The sequence below is a fragment of the Dipodomys merriami genome, unplaced genomic scaffold, assembly GCF_024711535.1.
Source record: "Dipodomys merriami isolate MVZ:Mamm:240054 unplaced genomic scaffold, mDipMer1.0.p SCAF_19, whole genome shotgun sequence".
Classification (NCBI taxonomy): Eukaryota; Metazoa; Chordata; class Mammalia; order Rodentia; family Heteromyidae; genus Dipodomys; species Dipodomys merriami.
The window spans coordinates 7462184-7477452 of record NW_027203270.1 but is presented as its reverse complement, the minus strand read 5'-3'; the positions used below and the strand labels follow the sequence as shown (position 1 = coordinate 7477452).

The 15269-nt window shown below is 37.4% G+C and overlaps 1 protein-coding gene across 8 annotated transcripts in view; it reads left to right on the top strand.

Annotated features, from left to right (window-relative positions):
- Acaca (acetyl-CoA carboxylase alpha) overlaps positions 1-15269 on the top strand; it is a 297113-nt gene that overhangs the window by 112517 nt on the left and 169327 nt on the right. For all 8 annotated transcript variants that reach the window (XM_070027132.1, XM_070027130.1, XM_070027131.1 and 5 more), the window contains 5 exons: positions 2524-2694; positions 4075-4236; positions 4569-4732; positions 9885-10035; positions 12552-12655. In XM_070027132.1, the coding sequence (XP_069883233.1) occupies positions 2524-2694; positions 4075-4236; positions 4569-4732; positions 9885-10035; positions 12552-12655 (752 nt within the window). The remainder of the gene's footprint in view (positions 1-2523; positions 2695-4074; positions 4237-4568; positions 4733-9884; positions 10036-12551; positions 12656-15269) is intronic.

The following is a 15269-nucleotide window of genomic DNA, read 5'->3' as shown; positions in this document are numbered from 1 at the left end:
AGTGGAGGTGGTGGTGTGGCTCAAGTGGTAGAGTGCTAGTCTGGAGCAAAAGATGCTCAGAGACAGTGCCCAGGCCTTGGTGCAAGCCCTAGCACCAGCAAAAAACAAAAAGCAAAACCCACAGTATCTTTATCTCTACTCAAAATAGTACACTGAATTTTTAAATAATTTGTTAACTGCTTTTAGAGCGTTGAATGTCCTTTGTATTTTCTGTCTTCTTTATTGTTATAATGAGAGAATTAAATAGGTGTGAAAAATTGCGTGTTCCACAAAGTTCCGAACAATTATAGCTGACTCTTTACAAAGTTTGCCAGTCATTGCCCTTAGATGATGTTATCTTCTTCATGATTAAGAACAATCACAAGATTATGTTCTAATTGTAGCCAGTGACAGGGGAAGAGGAAAGACACAGGGCAAGCAGATACAAACATGTCACTTATGTTTTTGTTCCATTAGGTAAAATTCAGTCATGCCTAGCATGACATAAAAGATGTTAGGAGCTGTAGTCATTAGCTAAGTTACTATATATTTGGCAGTATTCAAGAGATTCTTTTCCTAAAAAGATGAAGAAAGATATTGGAGGACATTTAGTAACTTGTGCCTCAGTCTGCCCTTTTGACATTATTCTTTATCTTAATTCAGACTTAGAAGTTTCTCCAAGGGAAGTAGCCTGAAGTCCTTATTAATGAATTACACAGTTAGTATAGATTCAAGATGTACATAAGATCAAGGATCTCTAGAGATCATGGGTGATCTTTAGGTGGTGTACATTCCTTTCTATTACATGTAGTGGGCCAGTGACCTAAATACAAGTATTTATTCCTCTTCCTTTCTCATTGAGTATCATTAAGCAAGGTATTCAGCAGTCATTAGTATATAGCAGTTAACAAAATTTTCTAGGCAGAAATTGTGTTTATCGCTTGCTATTTTGTGAAGTACTACTTCATGTGTACCTGGCTGCTCTGGTTTTGCTCCTTCAGAGTCCCTTGTCCATTATCCTTTAAGATGCCTGTCTTTATTCCCTGGGAAATTCTTGTTTCAGTTTCTCTGTGAACTGGGCTTTGCACACTATGCCTACTTTGAGGGAACTTTCACAGCACATTTTCTGTTGGTACAGATACAAGTATTGATCCAGTCATCATTGTCATAGGCTTTTGGTGGATGGGCTGATGGTTTATTTAGAAATATAGTTCCCTCAAAAATATAGTAACACTATGCCTTTTGTTTATACTCAGTTTCAGGTTGGAGTAACCACACTCAGCAATTTCTAGATGTAGCAACTTTTCTTTATGAGCTAGGCTTCTGCACTTAGCCTATCTCTGTCTCCTGGATTTAATGTTGTCTAGCTTGGAGCCAGCTGAAACTGAATCTGAACTGAAACTTAAATCTGATCTTTGCTGCCAAATTACTTCAGAGTAAGAATCGGATAATTTGTTTTAGAGGCACCAGAACACTTAGATTTTTCAATATTTGAATCATTTTTCTTAGTTTTGTTATATATGGTCAATACTCTAGAAGTATAGGAAATAATTCACTATGTGTTATATCATGCTTCAACAAGGAGACCAAATATATAGTAACTGCTTGCACTGTATGCTTGCTACCCATCCCCCATTTATAATCCACTTCATATATTTTAATTTTTTAAAACAACTGCACATCCTGCCTGTAGTCACTGATGTCTATATTAAATAAGGTATTGTTAAAGCTTCTATCATAAGATCTAAGGGTTGGGAGTGTGGCTTGACAGAATACATTCCTAACAAGTGGAAGGCATTAGATCCAAAATTCTAGTAGTGCCAAAAAAAAAAAAAAAAAAAGAAGATAAAAAGATCCAAAAAGCATAGTAACCCAAATAAGAAAGGAATTATTTTTATTTGCAATGATAGTGTGAGCCCAGTTTTATTTGGCTTGGTGAGAGAGTTGTATTCCATGAGACTGTCTTGGGGTTGAAGTTCTTTATTTTGCTTTGTTACTCTTACTGTGTTCTCATCTCCATGATTGAAATGTCTTGTGCTGCCATAACCATGTCCCAGCACATAAGAAGGGAAAAGCCAGGAAGAAGATAAGCAATTTTTTTGTTTCAGAATTGAATTTATAAGTTAGGTACATTATCACTCATTGGTGTTAACCATCATTCTGATGGTTAAACATACTAACTGTAAGAGGTATTAGAAAATCTAGTTAATAGCTTGATAGAAATGATTTTGAAAAGTGGAAGGGGGTAGGAAGCATACTGAATACTAGAAACCATTGGGTAATCTCTAGGTTGTTACACTTTATATTTGCCTATATTCCTTATGTCGTTTGATGAGGTAAAGTTGCTTGTGATCTGATGATGAGAGATGAGTTTGTCATCCATGTCCCAGGATATTGCATAACAATAAAGGGTGAAATTTGCTGTCATGTAACCAAAAATCTTGGGTAGCTCTTCCAAACTCTGGATAGTTGAGCCAGGGAGATTGTAGGTCATTGCAGTGATTGAGTAGCTGGATAAGGTAATATATTTGCTTGTCTTCCAAGTGTGCAGTGAAACTTGCCAAAATGGTTGGTTATGTGAGTGCTGGAACTGTGGAATACCTGTATAGCCAAGATGGTAGCTTCTACTTTTTGGAACTGAACCCTCGGCTACAGGTGGAACACCCTTGTACAGAGATGGTAGCTGATGTCAATCTCCCTGCAGCACAACTCCAGGTGAGTAACCCTGAGCTGGGCTTCAGTTAGAATATAGAGAAGTTAGGATTGTTAGAGGTGCCTGAAAAACTTGTTTATCCAGTGTCTGATTAAAGGGAAGTGCCTCCTATCTGCATCTCACCTAATGTTCATTTCTCTTTTGCTTATTGTGGGGTTACATGTATAGATTAGTTTTCCTGATAAGGTACAAATAGAAATATTACTTCATTTTCTACTCAGATTCATCTAATATAAGCTCTCATACTTTAGGAAGAAACTGTAGTCTGGGAATGTGGCTTAGTGGTAGAGTGCTTTCCTAGCATGCAGGAAGCCCTGGGTTTGATTCCTCAGTACCACATAAACAGAAAAAGCCGAAGTTGCACTGTGGCTCAAGTGGTAGAGCGCTAGCCTTGAGCACAGAGAGGCTCAGGGAATAGAGTCTGGGCCTTGAGTTCAAGCCCCAGGACCTCCTTGCCCCTCCCCCCCCCCAAAAAAAAAAAAAAGAAAGAAAAGCAAACTTTGCAATTTTGTAACTAACCTCTTCCTGTTTCTAGTATTATTGAAGTAATTTGTCTTTTTGCCAGTCCTGAGACTTAAACTCTGGGCCTGAGTGCTGTCCCTGGGCTCCTTTTGCTCAAGGCTAGTACTCTACAACTTGAGCCACAGCATCACTTCTTGCTTTTTTTTTTTTTTTTTTTTTTTTTTGTGATTAATTGGAAACAAGAGTCTCATGGACTGTTAGGCTGGTCTCAAACTACAGTCCTCAGATCTCAGCCTCCTGAATAGGATTATAGGCATTAGCCACTGGAGGCCAGGTGTAGTTCAGTAATTTTTATTAGAGTGGTGTCCTAGGTTTTTCTTTTTATAATGCATAATGTGATAACTGTCAGTATTGTTGCCTTCTCTGTGCCCATGAAGCAACTTTTACAGGAAGCAATAGTAGCTAATGATAAGGTTTGATATTAGTTTTATAGTTTTTCTTTGCTTATCTTGGGAATACCTTGTAGTTAAAGAAAAAGTTTATTTCTTCCAGTGGTTTGTGGGATATTGTTGAGAATTTTTAAACTGAACTTGGATTGCTAGTAACATCGACTGTTCTATTGGATAGCTTCATTCTTATCCCTTCATGGAGAAATGACAGCAGAGAGAAACTCAGATATGTTGCAGTAGGAATTTGAGGACATTCTTATGAGGAGGGAATACTCCAGTGACTTATTTGTGGTTGTATATTGTATTTCAAGTAAGGTAGGGTTGATGATTGTAAAATACATTTCATAAGATTGGGATGTTTTAGGTTGTGGTTATGAAAAGGAGAAAAACCTCTTTAGGAATCTGATAGCTTCCATGATTTAAGGAAAGTAGCTGTGGTAAATGAATGATATATGTCTTATTACCTTTCAGATTGCCATGGGGATCCCTCTATTTAGAATCAAGGATATCCGTATGATGTATGGGGTCTCTCCCTGGGGTGATAGTCCCATTGATTTTGAAAATTCCTCTCATGTTCCTAGTCCAAGAGGCCATGTTATTGCTGCTCGGATCACAAGTGAAAATCCTGATGAGGTAACCCATAAACTTAAAAGGCTTATGCTTTTTTTCCCTTTTCCCTTATGAACAGACTTCTCAAATATATTGGAATTCCCTCTGGAGAGATAAATTTATAGGAGTTTCTTGGTAGATAAGTGATCATTGTTGCACTGTCCATTTTAGTGTAGAGTCTTCAGTGGGTCTGTAGTACTGAGCCTTCTTTGGCCTTTATGATTTTGTGTGCTATGTCTGCAGCTGTACATGATTTTTTTTTAAACTGTACATGATTTATACAAAGCTTGTACATAGACTGTATCAATGCTGTCTTGGAAAAATGACATGGTCTCTCATTACTCATTATTTAACAGGGTTTTAAGCCAAGCTCAGGAACAGTTCAGGAACTAAATTTCCGCAGCAATAAGAATGTTTGGGGTTATTTCAGTGTTGCTGCTGCAGGAGGACTTCATGAATTTGCCGATTCTCAGTTTGGTCACTGCTTTTCCTGGGGAGAAAACAGAGAAGAAGCAATTTCGTAAGTATAATAGCATTTGATTACATTTTGCCAACCAAATTTGTGTTTATCTGTAAAGTATTTGGACATGAGAATGGGAATAATTTACCTTCTATGAAAATGATACCATGGATAACATCTTTGGGAAAAATGTCTTGTACATACTTGCATTAATGTTAACTTATGGAGTATTTGGCCCATGTTTTTCTGTTTGTGCCTGCAGTCTTCACATTTTTCTGCTTGTTGGTTTTGTTTTTGTGTTACTGGTGATTGAACCCAGGTTTTGCACTTGCTTGGTAGATACTCTACCATTTGAACTACAGCCCTAGTCCTCAAGTATTTTTTTTTTTTTTTTTTTTTTTTTGTCGGTCGTGGGGCTTGAACTCCAGGCCTGGGCGCTGTCCCTCAGCTCTTCAGCTCAAGGCGAGCGCTCTACCACTTGAGCTACAGCGCCACTTCCGGTTTTCTGGTGGTTTATTGGAGATAGGAGTCTCATGGTCTCTCCTGCCCGGGCTGGCTTTGAACCGCGATCCTCAGATCTCAGCCTCCTGAGTAGCTAGGATTACAGGCGTGAGCCACCAGCGCCCGGCTTAAGGGTATAGTATTTTTTACCCACAGGGTAGTATTTTTATTGGAGAGAGGCAGATTCTTACTATCAAGAGCTTGGTATCAAATAACTCATAGAAATAGAGGTACAGCTGTAGTTTTTGTTTTTGATATTGGGGGTTGGACCCAGAGCCTCAAGATATAGTTAGAAATATATCATAACCATTAAGCATTTTTTTATTTGACAAATAAAAATTTTATATATGTGTAAATTGTGAATGGCTACATCAAGCTTTGTGTGTGTTTGTTCTAGTGCTGGGACTTGGACTCTCAGCAGGCAATCTGATTTGGTTTTGTTGCTCAAGGTTGGTGCTCTGCTACTTGAGCCATACCTCCACTTCAGCTTTTTGGAGATGAGAATCTTGTGAACTTTTATGCCCAGTCTGGCTTCAAACTGCAATCTTCAGATCTTAGCCTCTGAGTAGTAAAGACTATAGGCATGAACTACCAGTACTTGTCTTCAATGAAGCTCCTTAGGGAGTTGTATTTCTCCACATACTTACCATGTTTTTGTGGTAAGAGTACTTTAAATCTACTGTCCTTGCAAATTTCAAATATATATGTTAATAACTATTGTCCCCATGATATGCTCTTTTAGTCATTTAAAGTAATAGTTATATTGTTCAGTTTATGAAAAGAGCCATAAAAACATTGTCTACATTGTACAAATAAGACTTTAGTGTGCTATAATGTATTCAATTGTTGATACTAGCATGCCATTAATGTTAGTTTACATCATATTCATCACAAACACTAAATGTAAAAATAGCAATTTTGATTTCCTGAAAACATAGGGCTTTAGGAAGTAAGTTTGATAGCTTATATATTTAAAAGTATCTGTCCAGAATTGAAAATTGAGCTAGTTATCTATCTTTCTTATTTGTTTTCTTTTTTTCTTATCTCTGTCTTTCTTGTTTTCTTTCTTTTTTGTGATATGAGTGTTTAAACTCAGGGCCTCACTCATATGTTAGACATTTGTTCTACCACAAATCTGCACCCCCATCTTTTTTTTTTTTTTTGGTCAGTCATGGGCTTGAACTCTGGGCTTAGGCGCTGTCCCTGTGCTCTTCAGCTCAAAGCGAGCACTCTACCACTTGAACCACAGTGCCACTTCCGGTTTTCTAGTGGTTTATTGGAGATAAGAGTCTCACGGACTTTCCTGCCTGGGCTGGCTTTGAACCGGGATCCTTATATCTCAGCCTCCTGAGTAGTTAGGATTACAGGCGTGCAGCCACCAGTGCCCGGCCCATCTTTTTATTTTAATTTTTTAAAAAATTTGTTGCCTTGGGGCTGGGAAGGTGGCTCAGTGGTAGAGCGCTTGCCTTGCATGCCGGAGGCCCTGGGTTCGATTCCTCAGCACCACATAAGCAAAAAAAATAAAAATAAAACATTCTTGATTGAGTCCTTAAGCTGCTTTAAAAAAAAAAATTTTTTTTGGGCTGGGAAGGTGGCTCAGTGGTAGAGTGCTTGCCTTGCATGACTGAGGCCCTGGGTTCGATTCCCAGCACCACATAAGCAAAAAGAAAAAAGCCGGAACTGGCGCTATGGCTCAAGTGGTAGAGCGCTAGCCTTGAGCTGAAGAGCTGAGGGACAGCGCCCAGGCCCAGAGTTCAGGCCCCACGACCGGACCCAAAAAAAAAAAAAAAAAAAAAAAAGATATATATATATCTTGAAATGGATATATATATACTAAAAAAGAATTTAAAAAAAATTTTGTTGCCTTATACCATACATTTGATAGCATTCCCTTCACCTTTGAATTGTATATAGTATAAACTAATCAATAAGTATTTATTCTTTGTTTTTAATTACATTTTCAGATGTAGAGAAATCTCAATATTTCTATATCTTTTTTCTTTTTAAATATTTTATTATCTTTAAGTAGTTGTACAAAGGAGTTGCTATTCAACAAAGCAGTTTATGAGTGCATTGTTTTAATCAGTGTCACTCCTTTTACCATTCTCACCCATCCCTCCTAACTTACTCCTTCCCTTATTTTCTGTTTTGTTCTTTATGTCCTCCATTTGGTTAAAACTTATAAATTTTACAAATTTATTGTAGTTCTATCAGAAACCAAACCAAACTTAGCATTGGCACCGTGTTGCCCTTTGCTGCCCCATCCTACTCTGCCAGTGAAGAAACTTCACACTAGAGCTTGCAAACTGGTACTTTCTGGCTAGTCTCAGCTTGTAAATGTGCTTTAATTAGCTTACAATTTTTTTTTATTGTTTTTAACTTGCTAATATTTAAAAATTAGAGATTGAAAATAATGTAGATTTTTTCTCTTTGAAAACACAAATAAGCCAAAGAAGAAAACAGATAATAATGACAAACACTATTGTTTTTTTAATCCATATGGTAAAAGTTAAGTGAAGTTCTATGTAACTGCTTCTTTTAGATGGGAAGTGAACGCTGGTGCACATTACCCCCATCCAGATACCTCATTTATGTTGTCAGACTGGCCTCTAATGGTATTAGGTTTAAGTCTTGATTAGGCAATACCACTGGTATTTTCTTCAGGAATCCTGTGACCTGATTCAGAAGTCTTGCTCCTTACTTCTGCCCTGCCCTGTCCTGTATATTTCTCTATAGAATAAAGCTAACTAGGTTAACTTTTTGAGATGTTAAAAATTATTATCTTTATAATAAAAGTACTTCTAGATAATATGCCAAAAGTTCATACTTCAGATCAGAGCTTTCATTGTTCTATACTTCTTAATATTGTCAACTTGATAGAACCGTATGCTCTGTAATAGTCTCAACCCATATTTCCAAAGTTAAGTGGTTATCCATACATCATTGTTATCCATAGATCATGATGAAAATACAATGAGAATAGAAACACATCTATTTTGTTACTGGTGTATCCCCTGATATAGCAAACATTCAGGAAATACTTATTGAATGAATTTGCCTAGTCACTCTCTTTAGACCTTTTACTTCAGTTATACTATTCACTGACACAAACTATTTTCTTCTCCCTCTATTTTGTTCTTGCTGTTTCCCTCTGTTCATTTATTCATTCATTCCACTCAACAAATATTTACTGGTATCTACTATATATTGTTTCTGGTAATATCATAAGGACCAAAATAAGGTCTCTGTTATCTTGGAAATGCATAATCCAAAGGAATAAACACAATGGATGGGAAAGATAAGGAAGAACAATGGAAGGGGTGACATTGGTCATAATATATTTTACTCATAAATATTACTTGTGGAATTGAAACCTCTACATAACAAAAAACAAAAAATTGGACTGGGAAGGTGGCTCAGTAGTAGAACACTTGCCTTGCATGCATGAGGCCCTGGGTTCGATTCCTCAGCACCACATAAGCAAAAAGAAAAAAGCCGGAAGTGGCACTGACTGTGGTTCAAGTGGTAGAGCGCTAGCCTTGAGCTGAAGAGCTGAGGGACAGCTCCCAGGCCCAGAGTTCAGGCCCCACTACCAGACCCCCCCCCAAAAAAAATTATAATAAAACCCCACAATGTAATCAGTGTGATGATGATGGAATTATAGAAGTGCAGTAAAGCAGCTGAGTCAGTTAACTTGGTCTACACTCAGTCCTGGAAAGCTTCCCAGAATGAAAAGAAAAATACGTACATGCACATACATACATATATTTATTATATATATTTATTTTATATAGTATATATTTTGAATATGATAACTGTGTGTTTTTTCTTCTTTATGATCCTCTGTATCTTGAACATATAGGTACATAATAACTAGTGTTGAAGAAAGTGGTTTTTCAGTTCAAGATACACCCTAGACATAAGTATTAAAAAAATCCCATAGTTAAAATGCAATCATTTAGCTAGGTGCTGGTGGTTCACACCTATAACACTAGTTACTCAGGAGGCTGAGATCTGAGGATCATGGTTCAAAGCTAGCCTGGACAGGAAAGTTCATGAGACTCTTCAGTTAAACACCCCAAAACCAGAAGTAGGACAAAAAAAGCTCAGTTACAAGTGCCCAGGCCCCGAGTTCAAGCCCCAAGACCGACCAAAAAATAATTGTAATAATAATTTGATACTTAATTGGGAAGGAGTGAAAGTAATAAACAAGTCATCTCACAGATGCCTAAAATGTAGCTTAAAGATATTATCCTATGTATTGTCAGGCTGAAATTGTAGGAAACTTATAAATAAAAGTATATTAGACTTTATCAAAACTCATTGAACTCTATACTTCGTGTGTTTTGTTGTATGTTAGTTCTTGTCAACAATAAGTGAATGAATGATGAAATAAACCTAACAGATGAATGTGGATGGTGGTTTATATATGATTTATTCTATGTTCTGTGTGATGAAATGTTTCTGATTTGTTAATGCTTTTATGGTCCTACCAGAATTTATAAGTATACTTTCTTGCAAATTCTTCTATTTGGAATGCATGTGAATGAGCATACTTACTATGTGCACCATTATTTGTTCTTATAACTGCTTTTCTGTCGCCTTGCCTTCCTAAGACTCCAAAAGAATGAAGCCATTCTTTTAAAATGATTGAAAAGCAATAAAACATTCGTTGCTGAAACAGGTTGTCTTCTGTTTTTTTTTCCCATAGAAATATGGTGGTGGCTTTGAAGGAGCTATCTATTCGAGGTGATTTTCGAACAACAGTTGAATACCTGATCAAATTGTTAGAGACTGAAAGCTTTCAATCGAATAGAATTGATACTGGCTGGCTGGACAGACTGATAGCAGAAAAAGTACAGGTATATTTTTCTTGCATAAATAGGCTCTGGGACTAGGTTTTTTGTTTTAATAGGTTTGTGTTGTGATCAGTCCTTTTCCACAGATGAAATTTGATTGTAATGTTAATGTTTTTTTTTAAATCTATCTAAAAAATTAAGGATTCAAAGTGTTTTTACTAGGTGCAGGGGCTTCTGCCTGTAGTCTTAGTTACTTACTTGGATGATTGGAATTGGGAGGATCATGTTTCATGGCCAGCCCAGGCATCTCTGTGAGACCCCTTCTCAACCAATAGCTGAGTAAGGTGGTTTGTGCCTGTCATCCCAGCTACACAGGAAGCTTAGACCATGAGGATTGTGGTTTGGAACAAAAGTTGATACTCTTAAAACTAGTGCAAAAAAGGGCTGGAAGCCTGGTTAGCAGGCATGAGACCTAGGTCAAACTCTAGTACTATTACAGTTCTTGTACTGGGCTGGTGATTGAGATACATCCGTACATACCTGTGTTACTTACTAACGTACTATGCACAATGAAAGTAATGTGTGTGTACATTTAATTTATAAGTTTCCTACAATTAGGCAACTGGCTGGATACTGTCAGATATCAGCCTGACAGTGTACAGGAGAAATATCTTTAAGCTACATTTTAGGCATCTGTGAGATGACTTGCTCATTACTTTTATTGAGCTCTCTCTCTTTCTCTCTCTCTCTCTCTCTCTCTCTCTCTCTCTCACACACACACACACACACACACACACACACACACACACACACGAATTCTTAGGCATCTGTGAGATGACTTACTCATTACTTTCACTGAGCTCCTATATATATACATACACACACACACACACACACACACACGAATTCTTAGGCATCTGTGAGATGACTTGCTCATTACTTTCACTGAGCTCCTATATATACACATTCACACACACACACACACACACACACACACACACACACACACACACGAATTCTTATGCCTGTGTTACACAGTCATGTTCTAGTATTTCTAAGGTACTTTGAGAAGCATTCAAGGATTAAAATATCACTTTAATTTCTCTTTATTTGGTGTTCAAGTTACCACCTTCTACATCTGCTAAGTGTTGATGAGAGGGACTTGTTTAAGTTGTTGTTCTTTCTTTCTTTCTTTCTTTCTTTCTTTCTTTCTTTCTTTCTTTCTTTCTTTCTTTCTTTCTTTCTTTCTTTCTTTGTCTTTCTGTCTGTCTTTCTTTCTGTCTTTCTGTCTGTCTTTTTTTTTTTTGTCGGTCATGCGGTCTGGGCCTGGGCCTGGGTGCTGTCCCTCAGCTCTTCAGCTCAAGGCTAGCTCTCTACCACTTGAGCCACAGCACCACTTCTGGCTTTTTTTCTGCTTATGTAGTGCTGAGGAATTGAACCCAGGGCCTCATGCATACAAGGCAAGTACTCTACCACTGAGCCACCTTCCCAGCCCCTAAATTGTCATTTCTTATTCTTGAATTGCTGAGCTATTTTAAGTTACTCAAAAATATGTTTCAAAAAGGAAAAAATTGGCTGGGTACTAGTGGCTCAAGCCTGTAACCCTTGCTACTCAGGAGTCTGAGATCCGAGGATCACATTTCAAAACAAGCACTGGAGGAAAATCTATTTTTAAAAAACTTAAGCTGGGCGCTGGTGGCTCACCCCTGTAATCCTAGCTACTCAGGAGACTGAGATCTGAGGATTGCGTTTCAAAGCCAGCTCGGGCAGGAAAGTCCGTGAAACTCTTTATCTCCAATAAACCACTAGAAAATCAGAAGTGGCGCTGTAGCTCAAGTGTTAGAGCACTTGCCTTGAGCTGAAGAGCTGAGGGACAGCGCTCAGGCCCAGAGTTCAAGCCCCATGACCGACAAAAAACAAAAACGTAACCTCCAGTAAACCTTGAAAAAAGCTATGCCTTAACTACAGCACTAGCTTTGAGCAAAAAAGCTCAAGAGACAACACTTAGGCCCTGAGTTCAAGCCTTAGGACTGGCACAAAATAAGAGAAAAAAAAAAGAAAAGAATCAATTGACCAGAATTTTGTATAAAATTATTAGATTTATCTAAATTGCCAAAGGTCCACATTTTCACTAGATATCAATAGCCAAATCGTTGTATACTTTTGAATTTTTTCTTTATTTTTTTTATTGTAAAAAGTGTACAGAGGGGTTACAATAGGGTAGGGTAATGAGTATATTTCCTATCGAACATTGTTACCTCCTTTGTTTTTCCCCTACCACCCCTTCATTTCCCACCTCCCTAACTCCCCCTATGCCCCTTGAATTTTTTTTCTTAAAGTCTGTTTTTGAATTATAGCTATTATATATAGAATTAGATTATAGTTTTTTTTAACTATGTGGTACCTCTATTTAAATTCTAAAAGTAAATGTGTTTATTTTTATCTCAAAAATAAAAGCAAAGGGTAGAGATTGTTCTAGCTCTCTGTTTCTTCAGAACAAATTTGAGTCTGATTTCACTCCAGGGACCATTATGCCAAATATCCAGGTTTTTGATCTGTTCTCTTTTTCTTCCTTTCAGGCAGAGCGTCCTGATACAATGTTGGGAGTTGTATGTGGAGCACTCCATGTGGCAGATGTGAGCTTGAGAAATAGCGTCTCTAACTTCCTTCACTCCTTAGAAAGGTAGTCTTTGTTTGTGGGGATTGTGCAAGCTAACTTATCCTAGGTATATTCTGCAGTTGAAAAAAATTATTCTTTTTTTTTTTTTTTGTTATTTCCCAGCAGCTTGCTATTGTTCTTTGTTGTTCATGGACAGTAGTTGCAAGGAAGAGAGAAAATGTCTGGAAATGAGCATAACACAGTTACAACAGGTTGCTTTGTTTTCAGAAACTGTAGTAAATATCTGTCTTGTGCAAATATCTCCAGACCGTGGTGATATGGATCTGATATTTCTCCCTAGCATTAAACCCTAAGTTTAAGCCCTAAAAGTACTACCTTTTAAGAATTAATAACTGACACTGATATTCAGGATGACCCCAGGAGTCTTTCAAGTAGAAGGTCAGACATGTATAGGGCTGAACTAATTTCTTACACTGATTTCAGAGACTAAGCTTTGCCTTTGAGTCCCCAGAGGAATGGTCCAAAGGGCTAATCATATTAAAGCAGTTTAATCACAGGCACTTTATTTCCTTCTGTGTCACTAGACTTATATCAGCTCCCTTTTGAAGTGTCTGAAAGGAAGAAAAGAAACAAAATTTTTAAAATTGAACTGAGATTTCAGTTATTCAAGTCCTGTGATAAATATCTTTCACTATGTTACTCTCATATACTAAAACCTTCAGCAGCTTTCATTTTTCTCATTATTCCCTTGTGTATCAAATCTAAATCCCTCAGTTTGACTTTGAACTCATTGAACACTTTACCTTTTTAGTCTTATTTCCAGTATCTATCCAGTTAAATAGTTTTTGTTGGTGTATTTATGTACCACTTGCAATCTCCTCTATGACAGCTCTCTCCTTTCAACATTTCTTATTTTTATCTTTTTTTTTCTTATTTTTTATTGTTATTATTAAGGTAAGGTACAGAGGGGTTACCATTTCATAAGTCAGGTAATGAGTACATTTCTTTTGGGGCCATTCCTTTGCTATCACCCAGTTTTTCCCTCCCATCTTTGCCACAAGTCATAGAATTCTTTTTTTTTTTTTTTTTTTTTTTGAGTCTGGTTGTGGGGCCTGAACTCTGGGCGTAGGCGCTGTCCCTCAGCTCTTCAGCTCAAGGCTAGCGCTCTACCACTTGAGCCACAGTGCCACTTCCGGCTTTTTTCTTTTTGCTTATGTGGTGCTGAGAATCAAACCCAGGGCCTCATGCATGCAACGCAAGCGGTCTACCACTGAGCCAGCTTCCCAGCCCATATAATTCATTTTCAACATAATGTATACTGAGTATCATTGTTGTATTTGTTTACCCTTTTAGTTTATCTTTATAATGTATGTTTTGAAATAATTTTTTTTTAATTTAATTTTATTTTATTTGTGAACATACTGTACAGAGGAGTTACAAATACATGGGCAGGATAATGCGTACATTTCTTACCAAGCATTGCAGCCTCCTCCTTTGTTTACCCTTCACATCCCTTCCCAGCCTCCCCCTTCCCCTCCAATCCCAATCCTTCTCCTTCCCCTCCTTCCCCCCCCTTGAAATAATTTAAGACTTAAGAATTGCATCTGTAGTAAAGATGATTTTTATATATTCACCCTAATTCCTAAGTTGTTTATCATTCCCTCTATTATTTTTTGTAAGCATTTTAAAAATAGGCATATATTAGTAATACAAGGGAGTTTTCATAGTGACTTAATTTTTCCAATTTTTATTTTATTATTTTTATTGTCATCATAAAGGTAATATACAGAGTTACAATTACATAGGTCAGGTAAAGAATACATTTCATTTGTTGTTTTTGTTGTCAGTTGTGGGGCTTGAACTCAGAACCTGGGCACTGTCCCACAGCTGTTTTGCTCAAGGTTACCACTTTGCCACTTTCAGCCACAGGGCTGCTTCCAGTGGTGGTTATTTGGAGATAAGACTCTCAGGCTGTCTTTGAACTGTGATCCTTAGATCTCAGCTTCCTGAGTAGCTAGGATTTACAGGCATGAGCTACTGGTGCCCTATAAGAATACATTTTTTTTGTTTTTGTTCGTCATGGGGCTTGAACTCTGAGTCTATATGCTGTCCCTGAGCTCTTCAGCTCAAGGCGAGTGCTCTATCACTTGAGCCACAGCTCCATTTCCGTTTTTCTGGTGGATTATTGGAGATAAGAGTCTCACAAACTTTCCTCGCCTGGGCTGGCTTTGAACTGTGATCTTCAGATCTCAGCTTTCTGAGTAGCTTGGTGTGAGCTACCGGTAGGTACTTGGGTAAGAGTACATATTTTTTGGACAGTGTCACTTCTTCCTTTGCTCTCTCCCAGTTTTTCCCTACCATCTCCACCCACAACTTGTATATTTGTTCATACAAGTTGTATAGTTTATGCAAATTGTATAGTTCATGGTGTCTAGCAAGGATCATTGTTGCATTTGTTCACATGATTTTATTTATTTTCAGAACAGGTAATAGATTCATGTGCCTCAAAATTCGCAAGACTGAAAAAAAAATGTAGTGAAAAGCCTTCTTTCCTCTGTTCCTTGGCTACTGAGTATACTTCCCTGTAGTCAATCCATATTGCTGGTTTCTTCTATAACTTTCCAGAGATATCCTAAACTTACATAAACATACATGTTATGTTTTATTCATATCACCT